The sequence below is a fragment of the Triplophysa dalaica genome, chromosome 20 (genome assembly GCF_015846415.1).
Source record: "Triplophysa dalaica isolate WHDGS20190420 chromosome 20, ASM1584641v1, whole genome shotgun sequence".
Lineage (NCBI taxonomy): Eukaryota > Metazoa > Chordata > Actinopteri > Cypriniformes > Nemacheilidae > Triplophysa > Triplophysa dalaica.
Window position 1 is genome coordinate 14716536 of NC_079561.1, and position 15166 is coordinate 14731701.

At 39.7% G+C, this 15166-nt stretch overlaps 1 protein-coding gene across 2 annotated transcripts; it reads right to left on the bottom strand.

Annotated features, from left to right (window-relative positions):
- Positions 1-7589: 7589 nt before the first annotated feature.
- Positions 7590-15166, bottom strand: LOC130408847 (uncharacterized). 2 transcript variants are annotated; one of them, XM_056732299.1, is made up of 2 exons: positions 12191-15166; positions 7590-8045 (listed from the first exon to the last, which is right to left on the bottom strand). In XM_056732299.1, exon 1 carries the CDS (start codon positions 15118-15120, stop codon positions 12514-12516), a length of 2607 nt encoding a protein of 868 aa, XP_056588277.1. In that variant the 5' UTR covers positions 15121-15166; the 3' UTR covers positions 7590-8045; positions 12191-12513. The 2 variants fall into 2 exon arrangements, with proteins under 2 accessions (XP_056588277.1, XP_056588276.1); XM_056732298.1 differs by having other exon boundaries at positions 12164-15166.

Genomic DNA, 15166 nt, shown 5'->3' on the forward strand with positions numbered 1-15166 from the left:
TACGCAAGCTATGATGACTTTCACCTTGATATTTTAGAGCGGATGTATACCAGCTTAACTGCACTGTACGGGCGAGACGAGATTCAACTCGCGTGATTCGCGTCATTCGCGGAAGCAGAAGCCGCTCATCAAACCAGGGCTTCATTCGCGCGATTCGCGCAGCAAGTAGGTCTATTGGCTCTTTGCATTAACATATAAATCACTCGCGCTTGACACGCCATTCGCGTTTGGTCTGAACACAACATAACGTTACTGTGAAATGACCGCATCAAACGTGACGTGCTAACATTGATGCAGCTATGAAGCCGCCGGGTTTGCTTCAGGGAATATTAATTTTTAAGAAGCTTCCCAATAGAAACATCGACAAGACTAAGGTTGTTTGCACCTTGTGCAATGCGGAATTAGTTTAAAAAAAAACACTTTCTCTCAACAGGTAGTGGTCTAGCTTTAGTTGAAACCAGTAACTTTGTATTGAGATCTAATGTATTATGGCTCCTATATGACATATCGCTTGTTGCTACCTCACTATTTGTAAGTCGCTTTGGATAAAAGCGTCTGCTAAATGACTAAATGTAAATGTACTGTAGGAGCTCTTCCAGTCTCAAGTACCACCTAAACGCAAATCATCCCTTAGCTAATGCGGAAGTAAACACAAGTTCATCTTATTGAACATAATTTAATTTTCATCACCAATTATCATAGTAGAACAGCTTTCTCAAGCAGTTTGTGATGCATTTTGGAAACAGGAGATGAGCCCCTGGTCTAATGCGCCACCTGGCTTGAGAAACCCATTCTCAAAGACTTACGTTTAGTCATTATTTGGGTAGCACACATATTCTGAATGCCTTCGGCAGAATTCAAATGAGCCATTTTAATCTAGATTAATCTAGATTAATCTTGGAATTAATCTAGAGTAAAAAAATGTATCTATGCCCACCACTAATTATTCTGTTAGGCTGAACAGTAGCTTGCTGTAATTATTTTGCTATGTAATTAAACATTATGTACAGTATTCATCTGTTTTTTACTGTTCAAAATTCTACGTATTTTTACACTAATTTTTTACAGTGAGTGTTTTACTTTTTTACAGTGATTTTTTTCTGACAGAGTTGAATGTGTCTATTTGAAGAGTCTGTATACAGATCCGTTTTATAATAGATTTGGAATGCCAAAGGTCAAGATGTCTCTCTTACATTTTGTTTCATTTTTTACCCGGCTGTCACATACTTCACATTTCACAAGTAACAGCTGTATAAGAACAGTACAATTGACTGTAGATCTAAACTATACTGTGTATATGGTGAATCAACATAATTAAAGGTCTTATTTTAAAGTTATTTTAATTAAAAATATATATGTATTTTGAAATGTTGAATTTAAACTGAATTTCAAAAAGTGAAAGTCCAGCTGAGACTGCCATTGTCAATAGTTCATTGGTTAATGGGGTGAAACCTAATTCAGTTTTAAATTAGATCTACAGGGGCAATCAGACTCGTGAGAGTCGGACTCGTGACCAGAAGGTTGCCGGTTCGATCCTCAGGCCGGCAGGTAACGATTGAGGTGCCCTTGAGCAAGGCACCTTACCCCTTCATGCTCCCTGGGCGCTGCAATGATGTCAATTTAGAATCCAATTTGACTTTTGATAGGCAAATTATTGCTATTGCTAAAAGCAGTTTATTTCAGCTAAGGTCTATTGCCAAAATCAAGATGATGCTTTCTAAGAAACACATTGAATCCATTAATGCATTCATCACCTCAAAGTTAGACTATTGTAATTCCTTATACCTGGGTTTACCTAATTTAACTGTAAATCATTTGCAGAATCAAAACGCAGCAGCAAGGTTTTTGACTGGAACTTAAAAGTATCAGCACTTTACTCATGTTCTTGCTTCTCTCCATTGGTTACTGGTCATGTCCTTAGTTGATTTTATAATCTTGCTTTTTGTTTATAAAGCTTTACATGGGCTTGCCCCTCAGTATATCAGTGATCTTTTTGTTCTGCACAATGTTTCAAGATCTCTACGCTCTTCTAATCAACTTCTTATTTTTGTTTGGATCTAAAGCAAACTGTTAAAAAACAAAAATGTAAACCTTGTTTAAACTAAAAGTAAACAGAAACACTTACTGTAGGATGGAATGTCTACTTCTTGAGTTTCCTTGCTACACAATCAGATGTCCAACACAAAATTATAAAGAGGTTTGACGCTGAAAAGAACCTAGAGTCTGCTGTATATGTCAGTCTCTCTAGTAAATATGTGAATAGTGTCTAGGTGTTGCCCCAGAGAGCTCTATAAACTAAAGCAGATGTGGAAAGACAAGGCATACAACAATAACAGTATGTGTGAGATTTTTGCTATTCTAAATGTTTTAAAGAATATCAGTTTATAATCACATAAACAATTGTGTAAAATTACATACTTTTGATAGAATCACTTTTATTTTTAATGTAAAAATGTCATTTTGAAAACCTAATGCAGACTTATTTTATGATACAACCTGGAGGCATGATATAAAAAACATTCAGGAAATTTACATGAACATTATGTACATTCAATTTTAGGATTGTGTACTGCTTTATGTGTTTTAAGGAATCACCCAACTGCCTGCTGTGATCCTATGAACACTAGACAATAAAGATGTTTTTTTCAGCCTTGGTTGGTGGACGCAAAGGCATCTTCTCAGACAGATGGAAACAGTCAGGATAGGGGCAACATCATGCTTCCCATTGAAAGACACTGCTTCATGTAGTTAGGAAAACATGTTGGCATGTGGTTTAATTATACAGCGTTCTAGACACAGTTTTAAGAATGGATACTCAGATTATATTTTTTTCAGAAACCTGAACGCTGGAAGGTAACCTTGTGCAGAGGCAGCAGCTTTTGCCAGGGGGAACTGGAATCCGCTGGTTGGGCCTGGGTTCCCCTGAGGTTTGTGCAGAGGCAGCAGCTTTTGCCAGAGGGGAACTGGAATCCCCTGGTTGGGCCTGGGTTCCCCTGAGTTTTTTTTTCTCGATGGGAGTTTTGGGTTCCTCACCACCGTTTGCATATTGTTTTGCACTATCTGCCTGGCCGGGGGGGCTGCTTTAGAATTCATACTTGTATTCAATGTGTCTCATGTACAGCTGCTTTGTAACAATGAAAATTGTAAAAAGCGCTATATAAATAAAGTTGAGTTGAGTAACCGCTCTTGGTCAACACACGTGCATGCATACAAACATTTATTTGGCCAAGTCATGTTCATGTTCATATGACCATCAGACCGTCCCAGCTCAGACCACTACATCCCCAACCAAGAGCAAAGACGGACTATTTGTCTTATTAATGCTGAAGTTACAATATCTGGTATTAAATGCTAAACTTAAATCACATGTCAGCAGTTTGAGTGCAGCTATGACACGTCAGAGGCGATCTGGCCCTCCCGGTTGAGCCTGGTTTCTCCCGAGTTTTTTTTTCCATTGATCAATCATTGGAGTTTGGGTTCCTCGCCACAGCAGGGCAGTGTTGGCCTGCTCACCGGGAGACTGCATTCATTCATTTATTTATTTATTTAGAAATTAGATATTATTTATTAGAATGATCTTACTCGTTGTATAAACACCATGCGCTGTGCTGTGTTTTACCTTTTCTGTTTTTCCTGTTTGCTCCTGTAAAGCTGCATTGAAACAATACACATTGTGAAAAGCACTATATAAATAAACTTGAATTGAATTGAAATCATGTAGGCCCCATACAATTAGCCACACATAGGGGGATCTGTTTAAGTCGCGTGTGAGAGTGGTTTGAGAATTAAAAAACAAACAGATAATGATGGATATAGTGTGTTTTTGTATTTCGTTTTACACGCAAATATGTTTAGAATGTTAGTGGAATTTAGTATAAATAGTTTAGTTAGAGATATAGCGTGATTTTATTAAAGTTTGTCTCATAGCTACTACAGCTACTCAAATAACAGGTCACACCCCGGTCAATTTCACGCCGTCGATGTACATCTCTTAGAGGATTTAAATGTCTGACTGACGCTGTCACACGACTGGACGAAAACAAAGTTGAAATATATGGAAGGCGAATGGGGACAATATGTATAACGCGAAACGCGTGAAATTTGGACGCTTCATAGTGACAATTTTGAAAGTGACTTTTTGTTTCGTGTAAACGCGAACGTTTCTTTCGTCTTAACGCGAAGTATTTGGGCGTTTTTTTTAAGACACGATCGTCTGTATCGCCATAACGCGATCTTTTTGGCCGTTTTGGTCATGTTAACAGGTCATTTTTTAGCGTGTTATATTATGACTCTTATTTTGATACGTGACATACTAATCTTTCTGTTTTAGTGGAAGTGCTGACAATTTGAGGTCAATAAATAAATTCAAATCACTTATTATATATCGCTCTTATTTAAATGCTTTTTTGTGGCATACATATATTTATATTCTATCCTGTGTTCTATGGTGTATAACTTACATATATTTACGTTTTTATATACAACTTAAAGGTCACTGCACACAAATATTACAGCCTATAACATCACTTATGTCTTATAGTTTTAATACAGAATTTTAAAGAAGATATTTATCAAATAAAATGTATTTATTGAAAAGGGTTTAAACTTTGTTTTTCATGCTTCAATGTAACCATTATGTCCAAAATGCACATATGTGGATAAGGGAGCATTAAAGGCATGGTTAGAATACCAAAGGACATTAAAGAGACTCAAGCAGAGATGAACAGCCCTAAAAGGACAACCTTTCCGGGGATTATCTTAAAAACTTCCAGCTTCTTGCATCATGAACAGCACTGTGGCAGCAGTGGAGTCATTCAGGTTCCTGGGCACCACCATCTCTCAGGATCTGAAGTGGGACAATCACATTGGCTCCATTGCTAAAAAAGCCCAGCAGGGGATGTACTTCTTACATCAGCTGAAGAAGTTGAACCTACCACAAACTCTGTTAAATCAGTTTTACTAAGCAGTCATAGAGTCTGTCCTCTGCACATCCATCACTGTCTGGTTTGGCTCAGCCACAAAGTCAGACATCAGAAGACTACGGAGGACGGTTCTGACTGCTGAGAAGATCATTGGTGCTCCCCTGCACACCCTCCAAGAACTCTATACATCCAGAGGGAGGAAATCCAAGCCATCATCTCTTCACAATGCTGCCGTCTGGTCGGCGCTACAGAGCACTTAGCACCAAAACAACCAGACAAAAAAATAGCTTCTTCCCTCAGGCCATCTACCTCTTTAAAAGTTCAATGTTTTATACCCACCGTGCAATTAATAACTCAATATTAATTATACTATACAGATGATACACTATCTATTTTTATACAACTTTTTATGTAAATTATATTTAATTCTGCTGTACATAGTACCTACCTTGTATTACAATAGTCAATTCTTAGTTTTTACTTGTACATATTTACATACACACATAGCTTTGCTTTCTACATCTATATCTTATGTTTATTATATTGTATTTCTTATTTTATACCCATAGGCCCTTATATAAATCATCTGTGTACTGTATTATATTGTGTTATGGTCTCGGTGTGCTGTTTCTGTGTACTGGATGCTCCTGTCACCAAAACAAATTCCTTGTTTGTGCAAACACACATTCTCGGCAATAAAGCTCTTTCTGATTCTGATATTAAAAATAGGAATAAATAAAAGAGTGTGTGGTTTTCATTGTCATCATTTCTTTTATGATATCATATGGAATATACACAGTGGTTAAAAGTTTACATACACCTTGCAAAATCCTAAAAACTTTGAAATTAAATTTATTCAAATAAGTGTAAGTTTAAAGATTTGTTTTTATTTTAGTACTGCCCTGAACAAATTATTTCACATATATTCCACAAAACAGAATAATAACTGAATATATAAAAAAACACCACGTTCAAAAGTTTACATATTGCTTTTTCTTATAATACTGTATGATGTACCTGGACAATCACTTATAGTTTTTGTGTTGTCTGATTGTTGTCTAAGAGTTTTTTGTTTATGAGTCATTTAACTTGTACACTGATCTTCAGAGAAATCCTCCAGGTCCTGCACATGTTCTTTGGTGTTGAATATCTTCTGCATGTCCGACCTCTGTCCAGCATTAACCCTGATGTTGGGTTAATCTTTACACACTGACATATAATAGTTGTGTATGAGTGCTTGTTGTCAGTCTGTAAAGATGAATCTAACATTATATAGTCACAGGTGGACATTGGTCAAATATGCAAAAAGTGCTGAAAAATCAAAGACCTGGGAACAGTGTAATGGAACACAACAACTTTAAACCCTTAAACAATTATCACAAAACCAAACACACTGTCATTGTTTTTCCAGGTCACACTGTACTGCATTTAGAATCAGGTGTATGACTTTTGACCACCATACTGTATATCTCTACATAGCCCTGTCTATATGTAATCCCAGCCGGCACATGACCGACCTTCAACGTTGAAATATGGTTGAAATAATGACAGTTCTTGTTTCAACGTTGAAACAACGCTGCCTCAGATGTGTGCTTGTCAGATGTGTGACTGTTGCGGACGTGCTCTTCCTGGAACAACGCACAAACGGCAACTAAACCTAATGAATTCACAATGATTTAATAAAAAAGTGTTCTCATGTTATGTAATATGACCATCTCAAATTAATCATCGTTATTATTAATCGCTTTGCAGCTTGTTGAGTTGCGCGCGCTGAATGGATAGGCCTACCGTTAAACTGGAGCACTTTGCTAGCACGTTATTTAACTCAAAGAAACACATCCTATATTAGATTAATCAGATTATATACAAAATAAACATAATATTACAAATTATATCTGCAAGTGAACTTGAACTAACGTGCCATTCAGAATTACTCATGTTGTGGACGCACTCTTCCTGGAGCAACGCGACAAGGCAAATAAACCCAAATATTATGGCGTATTTTACACAAAACTAAACCAAACGCAGCAGCAGGCTGAAACATGAGGATTTACGATTGAAGACGTGTCACACTGAACCATTGCACATGATGGAATGATGTCTTTATTTCTCTCCTTCACAAGCTTTAGAAAACATAGGTACTTACGGTCATTGATGTACTCATAAAAACCGTGCAAAGATACTTCATATAATGCATGTGATGGTGATGATGGTGACGATGGTGACGGTCAATAAAAAGTTTCTTCCCATGCTCACCCTGCAGCCATGATCCCTAACCTCCCAGGTGAACGCACTAATGTAGACACCACACCCCCGGTGCCACCCACAGTAATGACGTCACGATGCGTGTGCACATACACAACAGTACAAGAAGAAATGAAGTCAAACCCAATGTGTGGCTCCTACATTCCGGCCCCAAATTATTTCAAAGTAATAATTGATCACCATTACCTTGTGGGAGACAGACCGCAGTCAAAAAATGCAAAGCGAACTGTTAGTCCTTTAAAGTCCAATAATATCAAAGTTCATGTATATTATATCTGAAGATCTTCACTGCCCCTCTACTTCCTGCAGAAGGCAGACTTTGGTTATTGGCCTATTCAAATAGCTGGTTTTGGTTTTAATCCGTACAGTCCATTTTTGTCCGGGACAGTATCTCAACTCAACTCAACTTTATTTATATAGCGCTTTTTACAATGTTCATTGTTACAAAGCAGCTGTACATGAGACACATTTAATACAAGTATGAATTCTAAAGCAGCCCCCCCGGCCAGGCAGATAGTGCAAAACAATATGCAAACGGTGGTGAGGAACCCAAAACTCCCATCGAGAAAAAAAACCTCAGGGGAACCCAGGCACAACCAGGGGATTCCAGTTCCCCTCTGGCAAAAGCTGCTGCCTCTGCACAAGCTCAACAGTGCTTGCACAACAAGGCTTAATAAAAATATAAAAATTAAGGATTAAAGATTATCATTAACAATCTAATAGCATTTGAAATGTTGTAGGAAAAACAAAGTTGTCGCGTCCTTTATCCAGCTCTATCCTCTTAGCACTTGTCAGGTCACCGCTTCCCATTCTCAGCTCTGCCATCAGGTCTGGGCATGAACTGCATCCTGCGGTAACCTTGGAACAAAGAGACAAGACTGGCTGAGAGTAGAGTACTGTTCTGCACTCTTTGATGCAACAAGTACATCATTTGTTGTTGGATGTGTTCCTGGTTCCGGTTGGTCTAAATAATGCAGCCTAAATCCTCTGAGGATTAATATTATGGAGGTGTAGTGTATGCAAGATTAAAAAGATGAGTCTTTAGTCTAGATTTAAACTGACAGAGTGTGTCTGCCTCCCGGACCGTGCAGGGAAGAATATTACAAAGTTTAGGCGCTAGATAAGAAAAGGATCTACCACCTGCACTTGATTTTGAAATTCTAGGTTACCAACTGACAGGACCCCTTAGAGCGTAATGTACGTGGAGGTCTGTAATACAATAGAAGTTCATTCAAATACTGCGGCGCTAGACCGTGTAGGGCTTTATAGGTAATAAGCAAGATCTTAAAGTTAATGCGATGCTTTATAGGTAACCAGTGCAAGGTTGACAGAACCGGGGTTATATGCTCATACTTTTTTGTACGTGTAAGAACTCGAGCTGCCGCGTTTTGAACCAGTTGCAGTTTCTGTAATAGGCCCGCAGGGCAACCACCTAGAAGTGCATTACAGTAATCTAGTCTTGATGTCATGAATGCATGAATTAATTTCTCTGCATCTGACAGTGACAGCATAAGACGTAATTTAGATATATTCTTAAAATGGAAAAATGCAATTTTACAGGTGTTGGCGACATGGCTTTCAAATGAGAGAGTACTGTCGAATACAACGCCAAGATTCTTAGCTGATGACGAGGATTTTATGGAGCATCCGTCAATCGTTAAGCAGTATTCTTGGTTGTTACGCATAGCAGTTTTCGGTCCAGTAAGTAACACTTCTGTTTTGTCCGAGTTTAGTAGTAAAAAATTGTTCCTCATCCACATTTTTAAGTCAACTATGCAATCCTTTATTCGATGAAACTGCTGGGTTTCATGAGGCATCGAGGAAATATAAAGTTGAGTATCATCAGCATAACAGTGAAAGCTAATTCCGTGTCGCTTTATTATATCTCCTAGAGGTAGCATGTATAATGCGAAGAGCAGGGGTCCCAAGACTGAGCCCTGTGGTACACCGTACTGGACTTGTGATTTGGCGGACACCTCATTGTTTATTGCTACAAATTGAAAACGGTCGGATAAATAAGACTTAAACCATTTCAATGCTATTCCGTTAATGCCGACGTAATTTTCGAGTCTATGTAGAAGTATGCTGTGGTCAATGGTGTCAAATGCAGCACTGAGGTCTAGCAGCTCCAATAACGAAATACAGCCACGGTCAGACGCTAAAAGCAGATCATTTGTAACTCTGATCAAAGCAGTCTCTGTACTGTGACATGCTCGAAATCCAGACTGGAATTCATCATTAATGTCATTCCTTTGGAGGAAGGAGCATAATTGAGTTGAAACTACTTTTTCCAGAACTTTAGATATAAAAGGTAAATTCGATATAGGCCTGTAATTCCCTAGTTCTTTAGGGTCGAGTTTGGGTTTTTTTAAAAGAGGCCTTATAACAGCCACCTTAAATGCTTTAGGCACATGTCCTAATGTCAGAGATGAGTTAATAATACTAAGAAGAGGATCTATAATTTCTGGGAGCATTTCTTTAAGAAGTTTTGTAGGTATAGGGTCTAGCATGCATGTTGATGATTTAGATGATCTAATGATTTTAGACAGTTCATCGTGATCTACTGTAGAAAATAATTGCAATTTCTCCTTAGGGGTGCTGTAGTTAGTTTGTTCAGCGGATTTCACTACAGGTTGCATTGTTATAATTTTTTCTCTTATATCTTGGATTTTACTCGTGAAGTAGTTCATAAATTCATCACTGTTATGCTGATAATCAGAATCTGACGTCGATGACGACTTATTTTTTGTTAATTTAGCCACGGTGTTAAATAAGAACCTAGGGTTGTGATGGTTTTCCTCTATTAGTGTTGTAAAGTAGGCGGATCTAGACGTTTTTATTGCATTCCTGTAATTTCGAGTACTATCCTTCCATGCTATACGAAATACCTCTAAATTCGATTTCTTAAAGTTGCGCTCCATTTTACGGGATGCTTTTTTTTTAGAGTCTGAGTGTGTTCATTATACCACGGTGTTGGGCTGCTATTTTTAATTTTCTTTAAACGCAGAGGAGCAACTGTGTCTAATATTTCCGAGAAAGTAGAGTTAAAATTTTCAATAGTAGTGTCAAAATCGTCAACGTTATTACTCATGCTAGATATTTTAGACAATTCAGGCAGATTATCGAGAAACGCATCTTTGGTAGAGTAAGTAATCGTTCTACCATATTTGTAACAAGGAGTTTGATTTGCAGCCGTAGGCCATTGAAGCAAACATAATATCAGATAATGATCCGAAATATCTTCACTCTGCTGAACGATTTTAACATCGTCCACATTTATACCATAAGAAAGTATTAAATCTAAAGTATGATTACGAAGGTGAGTGGGTCCTGACACATGTTGACTAACGCCCATGGAGTTAAGAGTGTCTTTGAAAGCCAGTCCCAAGGCATCTGTATCATTGTCTACATGGATATTAAAGTCACCGACGACAAGGACTCTATCTGCGGCCAGTACTAGTTCTGATAAGAACCCACCAAAATCTTTAATAAAATCTGTGTGGTGCCCTGGAGGCCTATATACAATAGCTAGAATAAATTTTAAAAATGTTTTGTCCTTAGTATTAGGTGTCGATACGTGAAGTACCATGACTTCAAAAGAATTGTTTTTAAAATTAGACTTCAGAGAGGTAATAAAAGAATTCTTGTAAAGTGCAGCGACACCTCCCCCTCTACCTTTTAGACGAGGCTCGTGTTTATAGTAATAATCATGGGGAACGGATTGATTTAGAGTAATAAAATCATCTGGCTTTAGCCATGTTTCTGTCAAACAAAGCATGTCTATTTTATGATCGGTTATCAAATCGTTAACAAAAAGTGCTTTATTTGAGAGAGATCTAATATTAAGCAATCCGAGTCGTAACAGCTGATTATCTGTATTTTGTTCATGTTTGATTTGTTTAACGTTTATTAAATTACTTTCAAGAGGTTTACGCAATATCTTATGTTTGCTAATCCGGGGGACAGACACAGTCTCTATTTTATGTTGTTTGTAAGAAGGCATTATTACATGTTGTATATTTTGTGTATTCTGTAACGCGAGACGGCAAGCAGACAGTTGGTTAAGCCATTCTGTCTCCTTCCTGACCTGGGCCCTAGGTAGTCAGACTTTAGCATTATTAAGACCGTGTGCCAAATTTCTAGAGAGGAGGGAAACCCCATCCCAGGAGGGATGGAGACCATCTCGTTTCAACAGGTCAGGTCTGCCCTCAAAACTCTTCCAGTTATTTATAAAATCTATATTATTCTGCAGGCACCACTCAGACAACCAGCCATTTAGTGATGATAATCTGCTATAAATCTCATCACCACGGTAAGCAGTGAGGGGGCCAGAGAATATTACAGTGTCTGACATCGTTTTTGCGAGCTCACACACCTCTTTAATATTATCTTTAGTGATCTCCGATTGACGGAGTCTAACATCATTTGTGCCGACATGAATAACAATCTTACTGTATTTACGATTAGCCTTAGCCAGCACATTTAAATTTGACTTGATGTCAGGCGCTCTGGCTCCCGGTAAACATTTGACTATGGTGGCTGGTGTCTCTATGTTAACGTTCCGGACAATAGAATCACCGATCACTAGGGCACTTTCAGCAGGTTTCTCAGTCGGTGCGTCACTGAGCGGGGCAAACCTGTTCGAGACTTTAATCGGAACAGTTGAGTGATGTTTTGTCCTGCGACTATGCCGTCTCACAGTCACAAAGTCTCCCAGCTGCAGGGGATTTTCAACCGGAACCGAGCTGTGTGCGCTAACATTGCTCGCATCCGAAGTGTTTTCTACAGTCCTAACACTCTTACTATCCTCAAATATAGATTGGATGCGAGACTCTAATTCTAAGATCTTCTCCGTCAGCCTAACTACTTCCCTGCATTTATCACATGTAAAACCCTCGCCGCTGACAGAGAAGGCTAAACTAAACATATGACATGAGGTGCAAGTAACAACAATAGGAATAGAAGCCATAACTCACCGGGTATGAAGTGCAATCCTAATTTACCAAGGTTGCTTGATGAGTCTTAGTATATACGCTTAAAAAGAGAAACAGTTAGCACACAAGACAAATAGGGGGAGATGATATTCCACACTGTAAACAGAAGGCAAGCTAACACGCTAATATGCTAGCGGCGTTACGCTTCAATTAATATAGATTTAGAAAATAAAGTTATAAATAATTCGGCAACGACAATGATAGGTAACTATAGTAAAATACACTAATATTTAGACCAGGAACAAATGTGATGTGAAGCAAGTGTCAGAGGATACAAACTAGCCGCCGGCAGCGATGCAATCAGGTGTGCAACAGGTGTCTGCAATCAGGTGTCAAAAAGTGTCAGGTGTCAAAAAGGTGTCATCCACAATTCTTCCTATAATCCAAGTATTGCGAGGTGCCATATCATCCACCAGCACCACGAGATCTCCTGGAACAAAGTTTCTTTTGACAGTATTCCACTTCTGGCGCTCCTGAAGTCCAGGAAGGTACTCCTTCACCCAGCGCTTCCAGAACAAGTCCGACATATACTGTACTTGTTTCCAGCGACGACAAGCATAAACGTCTTCCTTCTCGAACAACCCGGGAGGCAACAACGGCTGCGATTTCAGCAGAAGAAGATGGTTAGGGGTCAATGCCTCCAAATCTTGAGGATCTGTCGACGCTTTCGTTAATGGACGGCCATTGACAATCGCTTCACAAAACACTGTCACCAAGCTTTCTTCGTCCAAGGTCTGAGTCTTCAAAATTGAGTTTAGCACTTTACGGACTGACCTTATCAGCCTTTCCCAAGCACCTCCATGGTGTGATGCTGCTGGAGGATTAAAAACCCATTTCACACTCTTTAGTAGCAATACGTCATTTATGAGGTTGTGATTCAAATTCTCAATGGCCTTCCTCAATTCACGTTCAGCGCCCACAAAGTTAGTACCATTATCCGAACAGATTTCCAGGACTTGACCACGTCTCGCCACAAACCTTCTGAAACCATTGATGAAGGAGTCTGTGTCTAAAGATGAAAGAACTTCGAGGTGTATAGCTCTCATCGCCAAGCATGTAAAAATTAACCCATACCTCTTGACCACAGCCCTTCCACGTTTAACCTCAAACGGTCCAAAGCAGTCCAAACCAACTCGACTGAAAGGCGGTTCATAAGGAGTTATTCTGTTCTGAGGAAGGTCGGCCATTTTCTGATGTCCAGGTGAAGCAGACAATCTACGACAGATGACGCACTTAGTCAAAACTTTTCTGATGGCAGCACAAGCACCAGGAACCCAATACTTCTGACGCAGATGAGAAAGCATGTGGTTACGCCCACCATGACCTGTTTCCTGGTGTACATGACGGAGAATGAGAGTGGAGACATGTTGATCTTTAGCCAGGATAACTGGATGTATTGCTTCAACCGGCATAGCTGCTCTACTAAGCCTTCCTCCAATTCTAATGAGATCACCATCCAGGATCGGGTTAAGCTTGTAGAGGTGACTCGTCTTTCTTACACACTCTCCTTTCTTCAAGTTGGCCAACTCTTCTGGAAACCTTATTTTCTGACAAAAACGGATAATATCTGACTCAGCTACAACCATATCCTCCACGGACAGGACACCCATTGGCACTTGAGCCCTGACTTCCTCCATTCGGACCTGTAGCTCTCTTTCCAACTGTTCAGCACTTTGGTCCAATTCTGACAGGGTTTTTCTCAGCAGCTTTCGATGTCGCACCAGAGACAAAAGCGAGGTCTTAAACTTGAGAAACCAACCGACAGCTCTTTTTAGACGGTGCCAGGAGGAAAAGTAATCAATGAGCTTCTCCAATGGACTGTCCTGCTCAACCTGAGCAGCGTTCACCATCACAACCTTGACCTCCGGGTCGTCAACAAGAGAGTTTTCCATGGCCTCAGGGTTTTCAGGCCACCTGCTCTCGTGCTCGTGAAGAAAATCAGGACCACAGAGCCATGCACCAGTCTTTAACAATAACTGAACTTTAACACCTCTGGAGGCTAGATCCGCAGGGTTGGTTAATGTGTTCACGTACCTCCATTGGGATACGTTAGACATTTTCAATATTTCAGACACTCTGTTTGCTATGAAGATAAATCTGGACGTCTCGTTCTTTATATATTTCAAAACAGAAGTGCTGTCCGTCCAAAAGACAGACTCTTGAAGGTCCATTTGAAGCTCCTTCCTCCACAATTTGTCCATTCTGCTAGCCACCACTGCAGCAGTCAGCTCCATGCGGGGAATAGTGACAAGTTTTAGAGGAGCTACTCGTGCCTTTCCCATTACAAATGCACTGTGAGTACACCCGCTATCATCATGGACTAACAGGTAAGTCACAGTCCCAAACCCTTCTTCACTTGCATCTGCAAAGTGGTGGAGCTGAGCAGAGACAAGACGACCACAGTCCACAGGTTTTAAACACCTACTGACCTCCCAATTTTCAAGGCCATGAAGGTCTTCCAGCCAAGCCATCCATTCCCCAGCAACAGAAGAGGGCAAAGGATCATACCATCCCAGACGTCTCCTGCAAAGATCTTGGAGGATTTTCTTGGCGGATAAAACAACAGGTGCCAAGAAACCAAGAGGGTCGTAAATTGAACTAGTCACAGACAAGATTCCTCTCCTTGTGAGTGGGTGGGTTTTAAGTATGATTTTAAATTTGAATGAGTCAGATTGGACACACCACTGTACACCCAAGGCATGCTCCACAGGCAAAGCATCGGCATTCAAATTCAGATCTTTCACCTCTTTGGCGCACTCCTCCTGAGGAATAGTAGCGAGAACAGTGCGTCGGTTACTAGTCCATTTTGTAAGCTTAAAACCGTCTTCAGCACACAAGGCACTAAGCTCTCGACATAAAGATATTGCTTCCTCCTCAGAGCCGACAGACACCAAACAATCATCTACGTAGAAATGGTGCAGAACAGTGTTAACTGCCATGGGACTGAAGCACTTTTGATTGTCTTCAGCACACTTCCTCAGGGCG